The 14477-nt window shown below is 37.0% G+C and overlaps 1 protein-coding gene across 3 annotated transcripts; it reads right to left on the bottom strand.

Moving 5' to 3' along the window:
- Window positions 1–427: 427 nt before the first annotated feature.
- On the bottom strand, window positions 428–14020 carry LOC306878952 (CTTNBP2 N-terminal-like protein). 3 transcript variants are annotated; one of them, XM_079431582.1, is made up of 5 exons: window positions 13912–14020; window positions 10299–10406; window positions 3695–3967; window positions 3432–3539; window positions 428–2712 (listed from the first exon to the last, which is right to left on the bottom strand). In XM_079431582.1, the coding sequence occupies exons 1-5, from the start codon at window positions 13924–13926 to the stop codon at window positions 1669–1671; spliced, it is 1548 nt and encodes a 515-aa protein (XP_079287708.1). In that variant the 5' UTR covers window positions 13927–14020; the 3' UTR covers window positions 428–1668. The 3 variants fall into 3 exon arrangements, with proteins under 3 accessions (XP_079287708.1, XP_079287710.1, XP_079287709.1); XM_079431584.1 differs by having other exon boundaries at window positions 522–2712; window positions 13764–14000; XM_079431583.1 differs by lacking the exon at window positions 10299–10406 and having other exon boundaries at window positions 522–2712; window positions 13912–14014.
- Between the last annotated feature and the right edge of the window lie 457 nt (window positions 14021–14477).

Here is a 14477-nt window from a genome sequence, read left to right as displayed (position 1 = left end):
AATGTTATATTTAATTTATATTATTTGAAATAAATTTATATTATAATATTTTTAATTGATTCAAATTAAATTTTTCAAGTTAAGCCCAGCTATAGACTGTATAAGCTGTGAGTTTGCGCTTGATTGGAACCTGGTAAGACCATTGTGACCGGGGGGCAGAGTGGCACATACTTCATGCGTGTTTGCCTCTCTGTTTCCCGGGCCACACACACTCACACACATAAAGAGGGGATTTAGGATTTAGGGAGAGGCTCCTGGCTGGTTAAACGGTTATCCCCGCTCCTGTTAGTCTCACATGGATGCTTGTGATGCTCACACATTTTTCTGACGCTTTCCCCCCCCCGAGTTTGAGACAGCAGATGCTTTAAGATCTAAGGGTTGGTTGTGCCTTCATTGAAACATTAAAATGAGAATCATACGTTGATTCATATCTGTGGAGTGTTTAATGTTATCGGTTCATTAAATGATAAAACTTTATGATAACATTCATTATTAGACGGCTCTCTGGAAGACTTGATTCTGATTGGTCAGTTTAATGTTAAAATGAATACTGCAATGCAATAATGCAATTATTTGTGACAAATAAATTGGTATCATCTGTAATTTTTGTTTTACATCACCACCATTATTTGAGCAGACCATCACAAGACTACCACATTTATACACAAAATGGATTAAATCTCAGAATAATTTTATTTCACAACCTATTTTTAAAATACAAAATGCAGTATATAGAGTATACTGTGCAGTAAGCTAGTGTCCTTTCCAAATAAAGCCTATGGCCGAGGATGGGTGATACTGTGCCCTCTGCTGGCTGGATTTAGGCAGTACAAATATGCAAATCTAAAATCTTTTGCTCCAGCCCATGTCTACAAATGTAACAAAAAAAAATGTTAAAATTATATTGGTTATAAAAAATAACATTCATATCAGATCACAAAATGAATACAAACTTAAAAGATAAAGAAAACATTATAATGTGATAAAAATATCTGTAACATGATTCTGAGCGAGATGTAAATATTAGGCTAAATATCAAATACCTTTAGATATACAAAACAAACTGCTATGTGAGAAAGCAAAGGATTGTTTGCACATGCAATCTGTTAAATATATAATTCAGTGTAAAAACTAGATGACAGGGTAAAATGTTCAGATACACAATCATGTGCACTATTGTTCAAAATTTTGGGGTTGGTAAGAGTTTATGTTTTTGAAAGAAGTCTTTTATGCTCACCATGGCTGCATTTATTATTTTATCAACAATACAGTAAAACAGCAATATTGTAAACTATTTTTACAATTTAAAATAACTGAATTCTATTTGAAAGTATTAATTTATAAAAAAAAGAAAAACTATAATGAACCCAACTTTTGAATGGTAGTTTGTATATAAATATTTGTCTGAATAACAATATATAAAACTATTTAAAGAAGCTGGTGATTGTCAGTGATAAACGTGAAAAGTGATTTTTCTCATGGTAAAATACAGAATGCATAATGTATTCATGCACACAATCAACATGCATCTGACCGAGATATGGTAACATTGCAAAATTACTTAGAAAATATTTGTTTCAAATCTTATAAAATGATTTTAAAAACCTGAAATGTCACTCACAAAAAATCAACAGTGTTTGACACGATAAAGTTCATAATTTGTGCTTGCTAGCCGCTAAACGACAGCACCAGGTCTGGTTCTGTGCTGCTGCGTCTGCAACCGGCCGCCGTTTGATCCAAGCGAGCAGCTCGGAGCGTGGCCGGTGAAGGTGGTGTGTCGGCGAGGCCTGGTTTCTTGGGTGGGATGGGAGGTGGGTTCCCTCGGTCAACTCTGGGAATAGTTGGAGACCTGATAGTGGGAGACAGCATCCCAGAGTGGGTCAGTGTGCGGTAATCTGTGCCGAAAGGGGAACTGTTGGGGGATGTTGGTTTGCTGGGACTTTGCGGAGTGCTGAGGCGATTCAGGGCTTGTGTGACAGTGCTGCGGGCCGCTTGTTTAGAAGAAACACTGTCTGGTAGAGCCACATAGGCTGCACAGGGTGAGAGGTCACATGGAGAATTTGGAGGGGAAGAGACGGTCTGGGAATCTTGATCAAAGGTGCCTTGGAACTTGTGACGGGCTGCATGGAAGCGCTGGTTGATGCCAGCCTGGTATGTCGCTTGTATACTGGGCATGTCAAGTGAATGATTGCTGTTTGTAGGGCTGGGAGCTTGTGGATTGGTCTGAGAGCTCCCATTGGTTAACATGCCTTGCTTCTCAACATTCCAATCTTCCTCTGCAGGAACATGGTGTCCATTCATTTGGGTTTTGTTTGAGTTCTCCTCTGCATTGTTCATCTCTCTCCTCAGTTGCTCTAGTTCTTCCTGTAGTGCTCTACAACGCGCTTCCTCCTTTCGTAATCTCAGCCCAAGCTGCTCCCGTTCAAACTCGGCCAGCAGCTCCTCTCGCCTCGCTTCCATTAGCATAGCCCGCTTCTTTTCCTCCTTGATCTCCGCTCTCAGAGCCTGATTGGCCGCTCGTTCACGATCAAGGCAATGGGTTAGTTCACTGGCACGCTGGGACTCCTCGTGTGCACGCGTGCCGGAGCGTTTGCACTCCCAACTCAGTGCCGTCATGAGCTGTTTATGCTGGACTCGCTGGTCTTCTAACTGATCGTGCAGTCTTTTGTTCTCCCTCTCCATTCGAGACGTCTTTGCCTTCTCAAACTCTAACTAAACACATGTATAAAAAAAATACACAAATTAGTAGAAAATACACTGATAGATTCATAGTTTTGCAAAAAGATTTTTTTTTCCTAAAATGTTTGGTTTGGAAGTTTGAGTTGTTTTTGAAAGTCTTTTATGCTCACAAAGGATGCATTTATTTGTTCAACAATAGAGTAAAATAGTAACATTGTGAAATATTATTACAATGTAAAATCTGTCAAAGCTCAAAGTGAAAATTTTGCACAAAAGTGTCACTTTCAAAAGTAATATCTCATGTTTTATGCAGGTTGAGACTGCTAATTTTACATTTATTCTTCCTAAATTATATTGCTGCTAGTTGTCAGAAGGATTTTAGAAAATATTTTATATTTTTCCTTGATATTTTAATGTTATGTTATGTTTATTTTAAAGAGCATGTTTTATTAAATATTTAAATGTCAAATAAAACACTCTTTTAATCAGTGACATTTTCTGTGGGATCAACTGTATATCACTTTTGTTGTAGTATGCAAAAATTTGCATATTTAAATTTGTAAAATTAAAAAAAACAACTTGTTTTCATGTATTTGAGGTACTATAGGGGAACAGGCTACAATTTTTATCTTAATCAAAATTAGTCTTTGCTTTGTTAAAATAACAGAGCAAAGACTCATTTTGATTAAGATAATAAAAATTGTAGCCTGTTCCCCTGTTAAGATCACTATAATATTTTCAGTTCTTTGTACCTGCTGCAGGAGGCGCTCTCTCTCCTTCTCCAGAATGTAAGTGACATCATCTCCTTCTGCAGTATCCTCAGCATGCTTCCTCTTCTCCTCCTCCAGATCAGCAATGACCTGAAACCACCACAGAGGTGCGACAGAATGAGATAAAGATTAGCCTATAAACCAATCCAATCTCTTCTTGACCTGGTAAATCCAATTTAAATGATATGATCCTCACATCAGTATCGATGTCAGTGGCTTTCAGCTATTATGCTGTATAAACTCACCCTCCTGTGTCTTTTCTCAGCAGCTGCCAGCTGTTTCAGCATCTTCTCCTGCATCCTTCTGCAGTGTCCAACCACCAGCTTCAGCACCGTCAAGGGATCTGAGCGAGCCGTAGCCCCACATACCCCCTCTCGTCTCTGGGAGGAACTTCCTCCGTCCCCGCTCGTCTGGTCGGAGCTCTGGAGGACCTCACAGTCTCTCTGCAGGGCCAGGAATGGGTCGCTCAGGTTGAATTTGCCATATCGCTCCCACATGTAGGAATCTCTACGCTGGGCCTGTAGCAAGACAGAGACAGATAGGGATTTATTGGATTATTTTAGATTGATTTTTGCACATTTCAGTTTAAACATTTCGTGTTTAAAATCCAATTTTCCATAATCTTTTGATAAGTGCTGTCAAAATGTGTGCGTTAACACAGGGACTGAGCTAGGGCTGGCCAACCCACTCACAACTGCTGCGTCGGTGTCTTTTTTCTTGATAAGAATTGCCTCTTTTCAGACACGCACTTCGGCTCAGCGCCAGGCGCTAGTTAAATGAGTGTGAAAAAGCTACAGGTGACGAGGAGATTCAGCTGAACAACAATGAACTGTGGTCAGATGAGATGTTGTCAGGCCATATGTCAGAAAAACTAATTTTTCTGTCCTGTCTGCCGTTATAGTGTGCTCGTAGCGCGTGCTCTTCAATTGCATGCACAAATACAACAACGCTCGTAGCCTTTATCATTTCATATTAAAGCGCGAGTGAAATTATACGAGCATGCGTGTCAGATCTGCGTCACATTCAGCAGCAGCAGCTCTTAAAGTAATTAGCAGCCAAATAAGCTGATAACCCAGCTGCTGTGATGTCTGTAAATCAAAAGAAAAAAAAGAGGAAATCAATAACTTTTGTAGCTTTAAGGATTTATCCATATTTAATTTAGTGTTTGATAAAGTTTATTAAGTTTCTGTATATTTCCTACTTGCTGAAGGGCAAAGGTAAATATGACATTTATTATAATGGGTTTATGTGAAGATTGTTTTATGTTCACTTACACGAGAAGTTATTTTTGTAAAGACTAATAATTTTTAAAACTGATAGCTCACAATTATACTGTAAAGTTGAATGGCTATAGTCAAAGGTTAAATATTAGGGGAAAAAAGAACAATTTCCTAGAGACATCAGTAGTATTGGTATCAGTGATATTGGCCTTCAGTCATAAAAAAGCATTAAACAAATATTAAAAATATACTGTCTTTATTCTGCATTATTTTGAAGATTGAATGTGAATTTATTGCAATAAAAAAGTATATTTAAAAACATTAATGTTAGTTGGGATTAACTGTGATTAATCGCAATTAATTTAAGAACAAATGTGATTAATTAGTTATTTTTTTAATCAATTGACGTCACTACTTTTGATAAGAAACAGCTATCCAAGATCTGTTGTCTTGGTAGTTTGCTAGTTTTGTAGCTTCTATTCAAAACAACTCTGCAAGCCTTGTAGAGCAGCCTCCGCTTTTCTCTTTCACACAGACACACTCAGTACATATTTGCTTTCTAAACAGGAAATGAGATGATACAGAGCATATGACCCTGCCAAAAGCAACATAAACCATTCTCTTAGACTCTGTGTGTATATGTGTGTGTGTGTGTGTGCGCGTTCAGCTCCCGGTGTTTGTTGTTTTAAGTAAGAGGTCAAGTAAGGGGTGCATAGAATAGGGATGAAACAATCGCTACAGTTTAGGTAGGGTCAATGCAGCGAACGGGACACCAAAAAAAGTTCCAGCTGGAGTAATTTAATACCTCCTGAAATGACTCTGAACTAATAGAGCTCATTTGACCCAGAAAAAGAAAAACACAAGGATCAGGAACCAAACAGAACTGTTGAACATTGAAGAGAGAGTAGCTGATAGCTAAAGAGAGTCTTAAATTACAGCATTCAAATAGTGTCGACAATCTGAGACAAACAGCAAAAGTTACCCAGGTTGCTAGGTTATGGCTGCATAAGGTATTCTAGGTGGTTGCTAAGGAGTTACTAGGGTGTTCTGAGCAGTGTGAGTTCTAAGCGTTGTGAGTGGTTAATTAAACTAACAAATGTACTTGGTTACAACAAAAGAGGTTGAAGTTTAAACTTAAAGAGAAAAGCGTGATGAAACACTCCACCTCATACAGGGTAGTTTGGAATGAGATGAAAGCTGTACGAGTGGGAGCTTCTAAAAAATGACTAGACGTCTAAAGGGAATAGAGGTATGAAAATGAATGTCAGGAGGAGGGTAAAGACACACAGATGGACATACATCAAAACACACGTTTTGCCACACCTGTCAATAGAGGATGAACATTTATTGACCATAAATAAACATTAGCAGCCACTGTATTTTCCATTATTACCCTTTACACATTGATGTTGTTAAAATAACTCCAAAAAAGGGAGTATAAACTAGGGCTGGGTAAAAAAAATATTGATCTCTCATTTTAATCGATTCTCATTTTTACAAAACAATATAAGTCTAGCCTGTTTTCAGTTAATGAATGGAACATTGTAGCGCGCCTCCCACCCAATACATCGCAATAAGCTTTGAGCTTTTTTTTATTTTTTTAAACTTTGTGTCATTTAACTTTATTATCATAAAAACTTAATTGAGTGTAATTCAAGCGCTTGTATACAAATCAGTTCATTTTCACCTTCAATATAATAGTAATGTAGTACCAACTGCCTCATGTTTATTTTACAACATTAGTTGAGAGATTTTTTTTCCTTTAAAAAATTTGGCATGCACTGTACCTGATAAATATCCAAAATAATCCAAATTGAATCAAATCGCAAGCTTGTGAATCTGAATTGAAAAGTGAAATTTGTGTCAAAATCCAGCAGCCTAGTATATACCATGCATATATACCATGTTAAAATGAAAAAGTCAATGAAACGTGGATAGAATAGAGAGATGGCTCGATGCTAAACTAACACAGAGATGCCTGATAGAACGACTGATACACCACAAGTTCTCCACTGCATTGTCAAATCACTCGGCTCATCTTCCCTTTAGAGTGACGGATACAAGTCAGAACATGCATGTCCATCTGGTAAGTGTGCATGAGAGTACTTGCTGTTTAATGGATTACTCAATTCAGCAACATAAAACCTTGCCATTTGAAGCAGATCTAAGACACTGCTTCTCCAGGAACTAGCCATGATAAATGTGGTACATGAGTGTAAGTCAGTACACTTTGACTTCTTGTGAACCTCTGTGGCACTGATGGTGGAGCAGATAAACGTACTGTGCAGACGTGACACAACAACACAAGTGTTTTATAGTCTCTGAAGCAGAAGGGGTGAGAAAGACAGAGGGTAAAAGCTGTGTTTTTGTCTAGAGGAGGCCTGCTGGAGGTGCTTAACAAGAATCTGAGGTTGATGGTGGGTGACATTACCACCAATACTTTAATGAAATCTTGGGATTTTATAAACAATGTAAAAACGACACACTGCAGTTTTGAAGATGAATGTAAGTTGCTGCATGCAACCTGTAACATAAATGCATGTCTTGGGATTTGTGGGATTTCATAGATGTCACTAAGGTATCCAAATGACAAACTGGAAATAAATAAAAATAAATAAGCATTCACTGGGTCAATTCCTCGTTCTGGGAAACATCCAGTGAATTATGTAAAAAAAAAAGGGGTAGACAAATGGGAAAAAAATATAAATTAAGGGAAGGCATTTCTGATGTATACATCTTTAAAATAGGCATCTAGGATCTGTTACATAAGCTTTGATTTATATTTATACCAAGTCAGAAAAGAGGAAAGAAGGGTCAAGTAGGGTTACAACATGATGGGTCAGACTAATATATATATATATATATATATATATATATATATATATATATATATATATATATATATATATATATATATATATATATATATATATATATATATATATATATATATTACACACACACACAGTGTATACACACACAGTATATGTATACACACACACACTTAATGATTGCATTTCTGCATTATATATCCACAGGATTAAAAATGTAATTATGTAATGATTTAATTATGTAATATTATATAAAAGTAATAAATAATAAATATATCAGATATTGTTTTGTATTTTTTACTAATTAATATTCTTCCATTCTCCATTTGGCACAAAATGTAAACTAAATTAAAAGGACTTAAAAGTATTGTGTTCAAACTAATTACTTGGTAATTTAAGCTCTAAATAGCCCAAATAAACAACAGCTGTATGTACTGTATGTAAAACCTTTTGTTTATCGAGTTAATGGATGTCTGCTTTCCATTCTATATTTATGATACTTTCAATTGTGTGTGTGTGTGTGCGCGCGTTTAGGCTAATAGCTTGAACAATTATGGGGGCCTTAAGAAGATTAACCTTACTAATGACTTAAGATAAGTCAGCCAGTCTGGTGCCTTCAAACAATCTGTGTGTGTGTGTGTGTTAGTCTATCTGATAGATAAAGATACCATAAAGAGTATCTTCACTGAGAACATTAGAGAGACCAGGGATAAAATAGTGAGATACTGTTGGTATCTGCTACCTGCACTCTCAAAATCATCCGTACTAGCCCCTCATTTGACAGTAAAATATATAAAGCTTTTTTTGATCATATATTTACTCGCTGAACCCCTGGAAGGCATTCTTCCTGGAACTCAAAGTCTATTTACTTGTTAGTCATGAAATGTTTTCAGGTTTTCCCGCAAAAGTCAACAGCTGCTAAGGGGCAGAAATAAGCATGGAAATGATTATTTGAGCCAAATACCACTTAGTTCCCCTCTTTTTTCAGAGAAAGCACCACAAGCAAATAATGAATAGTGTTTGTATGTGCGATTAGCATGGCTAATGAAGTTATACAGAGAGTAGAAGCTGTTGTGATGAGACTTCTGCCCCCTTGTTGATTTTCCCCTTTACGTTTGAGCACATGCATAAGGGTAATTTTTAATGTGTATTTGTGTGAAAGAGTCAAAGCAGAAAAGTCATGCCTTAATGACCTCATTCAAAGCAGGCAATGAGTGACAAAGATTGTAATCCCAGCATGCCAGAACATGGCCCCTAAAAACCACAGAGAGTTTTAGAAGAAATATGCAGTTGTATTAAATATATGCTATCTACTTAAGAAGTTGCTTAAAAGTGGTTCAGAAGAACGGTTAATACCCCAAATGTACTGTTTGTGATGCTCACATAGCCTCAGTCCAATGCTTTCAAGAACAGGAATGCAGCAGATAATATCTGTTCAGCCTTCCATAGAGATTTACCACAAAAAAACATGATCTGAGAGCACAGATGCTGAATTGTATTACCATGCTAACATGATCAGATGAACAGACGGCACTGCAATAAAGTTTAAAGCTGATACTAGACAAAAAAGGAAATGTGCGTAATAATGTTTGGCATGTTTGTGTGTGACTTTGCAGAGAACAAACAACATTCAAAGGCTTGATCAGGGGCCCAGAGTACTGGCATTTGTACGAACGCAAATGATATGCTCAAAAAGGGAAGTTGTCTTACTCACTATCTGTCTGGCTGATTCTGAGTCATTCCTACATTGCCACATCAGTATATATGCATGTACACTATATTGCCAAAAGTATTGGGTCACCCCCTTCTAATGAACAGGTTTGACTACTTTAGTAATTTCCATGAGTACAAATCTTAATGTTTAAGCATATAATGACGGGGGTGGTGATGGCGCAGTGGATAAGACACATGCCTTTGGTGTGAGAGACCCGGGTTCGAATCCACTGTGAGACACCAATGTGTCCCTGAGCAAGACACTTAACCCCTAGTTACTCCAGAGGCGTGCGACCTCTGACATATATAGCAATTGTAAGTCGCTTTGGATAAAAGCGTCAGCTAAATGAATAAATGTAAATGATATTCTAGGGAATTGTGTGCTTCTAATTTTATTGCAACAGTTTGGACAGGACCCTTTTCTATTCTAACATGACAGTGCCTCTGTGTATAAGACAAGGTACAAAAAGAAATGATTGATTGAGTCAGTGTGGAAGAACTTGACTGGTCTGCAGAAAGCAAAGTCCTGATCTCAGCTGAACACCTCTGGTGTGACTTTAAATGCAGACCTTGAGCCAAAAACTCATCACCAAACATCAATGATTTTATGACTTGAGTCGCAGCTGCTCGCATAAACATGCAGCAACAGCGCTGTACATAGCTGAACATCTTGAATGGATAAATTAGCCCAGATGCTCCTGAATAAATTGTACATGACACAGGAATGATTTTCTTTTTTTTGTCAAGTTCACTACTGGCCCACCATGCCCATTTTCTTTCTGTTGCTCACACAAAACTGTCATATAGCTTGAGAATACTTGTAGATATGTAGTGCGCAGGACATTTGTAGTGCACTTTTAGGGTCCATTTATAGTGTTTTGGCTGTATGAAGATTCTCCAAAAATTCCACAGAACAAAATAACACCATATGGGTTTGGAATGACCTGTGGCTGCGTAAATAATGACAGAACATTCATTTGGTGAACTGTTCCTTTAAGAGCCAAGAGTAGCGTGATTTGTCCATACTGCCATAGACTGCTGCTTACAAAGAAACTATAAAAAAATTTATTTATTGACGGACTAACCTTGAGTGCCTGTATGACAAAGTCTCTGGCCTCCAGCTCTCCCTCAAGAACACTGAAGAGCAGCAGCACATCTCTCTTACTCAGAGCCTCCACATTCAGCCTCGACTCCTGAAAAGACAACAAAACAGAGCAAATGAGTGGGCGACTAAATATGAAATATAACTCAAATGCAATCGGAGATTCTAATGACTGTTTTCAGCAAACAATACACTACATTAGGACAAAGTCTACACTAAATTGCTTGGAAAACATGCAGTCAGGCAACAATCTCCATGTCTACAAATCTTCTCCCTTCCTTTCCATCTGCAGACCAAATGACTGCAGTCTGTTGTTTTCTCCATGTGCTTGTCTTGATTATACAGTGTGCTGCTTATTCAGTGCATGGTATAATAAAATAAACAATACAAACCCACAGTAAATAGATGAACTATATCATTTTTCTTTTAGTTTCCAGTATGGATGCAGCATGCAAATATTTTCAGTTACCAATGCAATTAAAAAACAATACCACTTGCAGGCATATTTGACACGCACACACACACGTTTGTTTTTGTGAAAAGTGGGGAAATCCATAATGCTTTTTATACTGTACAAACTGTATGTGCTATTGCCCTACACCTAAACTTAGCCCTCACTGGAGACCAAAAAACTCACTCTGTATGATTTATAAGCCTTTTGAAAAGTGGGGACATGGGGCAATGTCCTGAAAAGTCACCTTCACCTTGTAATACCTGTGGCATTATACAAATTTATGTCCTCATTTGTCGCAAAAAACGTGCACACACACACACACACACACACACACACACGCGCACACAACCATTCAAAAGTTTGGGGTCTGTACGATTTTTGTAAGGTTTTTGGAAGCTGAATAAAGTGTTAATTTCTTTAAACAAAATCTTACTGACCCCAAACTTTTAAATGGTAGTGTAATTATTTTAGAAGTACATTTTATTGTTTATATCAACAACAAAATTTTATTTTTGCCATGTTCTTAGCATCAAGAAACTATGGAAGCCCGTTTCCACCACTCAATAAAAAATAAAATGGGTAACTGCGACTTTTTATCTCACAATTTTGACATTTTTTCTTAGAATCGCAAGTTTATAGCTTGTGATTCTGACTTTATAACACACAACTGCAAGTTATGTCAGAATTTTCCTGCGAGATATAAACCTTCGTGAGAAAAAAAGTCTGAATTGTGTTTTTATCTTGCAATTCTGACTTCATTTCACACAATTCTGTGAAAAAACTGAACAAAGAATATCTTGCAAGAGATGAAAAATCACAATTGATTTTTAAAATGTTTTATTCAGTGACGGAAACAGGCTTCCATAATAAACAGACTTGCTTTGATAGTTGAAAAATTACATACCGATCGGGCCATGATTAAATGCATTTTTGCTTTATTCTTTCATAACTAAGTGCACTAAATCGACAGACTGAATTAAACCCATCACAATTTTCAGTCTCTTTATCTTTGAGAGGTTTGTTAGCAGCCATTATGCTTCATTAAAAGCTATTTATTTTAAGCCAGTCCTCCTGGAGTAATCAAAGGGTTAACAAGCTAGTCCGAGAACATAATGGCTATAGATCACAGCTGTGATCTCCGAAAAACTCCCATTTCCATGTTGTGTTTCTTTCTGTTCAGTTCACAGGAAAAAAAAGCAGGTCATTTTTTCCATTTTACTCTTATGAGTCAAAGCATCGGTCACACATCAAAGCTAAAGCGGCATTCCATGACTTTTCTATTGATAGACAGCTAGAGAAAGAAACTTCTTGTTGGAAGACTGAAATTCCTTCTTGAGCTCTCTCTACTAAATACTCAGTAATTGCGCATGGATAACCTTGAAAGTATCGAATTTCACTTTCCCGTATAGCTGCGCACACCATAAATGCTGCAAGCCTCAACTGAAATAATCTTATGAAACTCAATCTAGATTTCTTCCTTCTGACCCCACTTTGCTTTTAATTGTGCTTCATGTCGAGATTTGTGTGGTTAGCCAAAGTTTCCACATCATGAAGTCACGAAGGAGTCTCAGAGTGTTACATAATATGCCAGAGACGGAAGACGTCCAGCTACTGTGCTCCAGCTGAAATTTGGAAGCTTGACTTCCACGTCAAAGCTGCCATAAATCGCATTACTGTACTTTGCAGTGCATGAATGCAAATTCTCCTTTTCATCAGTGTTGTGCAACCTTTAGTCGAATTTGTGCTTGTAAATAGCCATCACATGTCTTTTGATGTATTGTGCACTGATGGGAACTGCGCATTAAGTCTGAGGCTGTGAGTACGCTAGAAAGCTTTCATGGGTTGTGGTTTACCCGTTCAAACAGTGCTAATTTGAAGCGTGTTCCTAAGCAAAGCCATACTTTATAGATGCGCTAATTTCACAACTTCACTTTGCCTTTTATAAAACCCAAAGAAAATTATATCATGCATCGGTAAGTGCTTTCAACTAACATTCATCACATTTGAAAAAAATTCAAGATTCACTTGCTTTTTTTTAGCAAGCGAGTGTCTCTTTACTAAGTGATTTTGAATGAAACATTATAGGAAAAGGTGATAAAAAGAGTGAAACATTCATAGAGATCATTATATATCTACAAAACCTTTCTTTCATGTGCACTTGAGGATAAGCCAATAGTGTGACTTATTTGGCATTTCCTTTTTAATGGTGCCCATGCCTTTCTGAATTAAAGGGTGCTACACTATTCAACATCGGCCTGAATGCTTCTTAAATTACTCAGCATTTCTCCCTGGAGCTAGACTGAAGCAGTCAGTGTTTGAGTCCAAGCTCACCTGACATGTCAGAGGGTAATTAATTTAATCCTCAAGCTGCTTGTGAGCTACAAAACAGATGGCCCAATGTCAGCTGCCTGTTGATGTGATCAGCTGTACACACTTCATAGAGTCTAATATATTGAACTGTTTTAAACATTTAAGCAGTTAAAAATAACATTCTAATACATTATCTTTTATTGTTGTGCATATTTCAAAATCCTATTTTTTACAGGTTCAAAGAAATAAATTAAAAAATTAAAAAAAAAAAAAAAAAAAAATCAAAAACAAAATGTAAAAAAAAAAAAAATGAATAAACCATTTTCTGAGACCTAATTTAGTTATAATATAATACAAAATGATATAATACAATATATAATGTGATCAAAAGTTACTTTTTTTCGTTGACTTTCCGTGATGTTATGCATCCAAATTTGACTGCATTTTTGGGCTCATTAGTTTCGAAATATGTATGATGCCCAAAAATGATGAACGCCTATTGATGCAAAAATGATACCTAGGTAGACAGCACACTACGTTTCGAGACACAGCATCTGGCTATCTGGTAAAAATATACATTTATGCAGACCTAACAAGCAAAAAGCAGTAAAATAAGACTGTTTACTTTAAAAAGCGATGTCTCGACTATTGGAAGTTTGCTTTTTTCTTTTACATATAACTTACTTCTCATAACAAACTCCGTGTAGGAAGGACTTGTGCAACTTTCTAGAACTGTTGGCTATTTAAAACTTCAAACAACCCTAGAAAAAAAAACTTTTTCTGCTCTCGTGCTCATTTTCTTCTACTTATGCTATAAAGATAATGTTCTCACCGTTGTGGGTGCCATGCCGGGTTTGATCAGTTTCCAATATATAAATATCGCTCATCGAGCAGCACCTTTGTTGAAGATCGGCTTCACTTAAGTTCATCTGTGTGAAGGAACGCAAACAGACATCTTACACAGCCAATAGGGTGTAAGCGTTTTAGCTCAGTAGACCAATTAGAGACGAGACGCAGGGACAGGAGGCGGGACGTAACAGGAAAAGTTTATAAAATGGGATTCTTTGTGCATCGGTGGCACTATAAAGCACTCTTCAGTAATGAACTCCCAACACGTCTTAATCACGACATATTTGGACGGGTTTCTGTGAAAACAACGTTTTTATGGTATCAAGGTCGAGTTATATAGATAATCACTCTTAAAGCTCACCCTAAATGTTGAAAATATGTAGACGGGTGAGTTAAATTTGACGAAATGCACGTGTGCCACCTAGTGGTGTCCTATTGTAACTCTAAGGAGACAAAAGAGCAGCCCCAAAAAGTATTTGAACATTCATCATGTCAGAGTTTAAAATAGATAAATGTCTTTCACAAAATATCAAACTGGGTGGCATTTTA

Source organism: Barbus barbus, assembly GCF_936440315.1.
Source record: "Barbus barbus genome assembly, chromosome: 13".
NCBI lineage: Eukaryota > Metazoa > Chordata > Actinopteri > Cypriniformes > Cyprinidae > Barbus > Barbus barbus.
The sequence above is the reverse complement of the archived record's forward strand: the minus strand, read 5'-3'. Positions and strand labels throughout refer to the sequence as shown.

Bases quoted from the DNA above. Each gene is read 5' to 3' on its own strand.
- LOC306878952 (XM_079431582.1), bottom strand. The intron at 3,968-10,298 runs GTTAGTCCGTCA...GTCTTGCTACAG, and splicing joins TTGTCATACAGGCACTCAAG to GCCCAGCGTAGAGATTCCTA. The intron at 3,540-3,694 runs GTGAGTTTATAC...TGGTGGTTTCAG, and splicing joins CTGAGAAAAGACACAGGAGG to GTCATTGCTGATCTGGAGGA.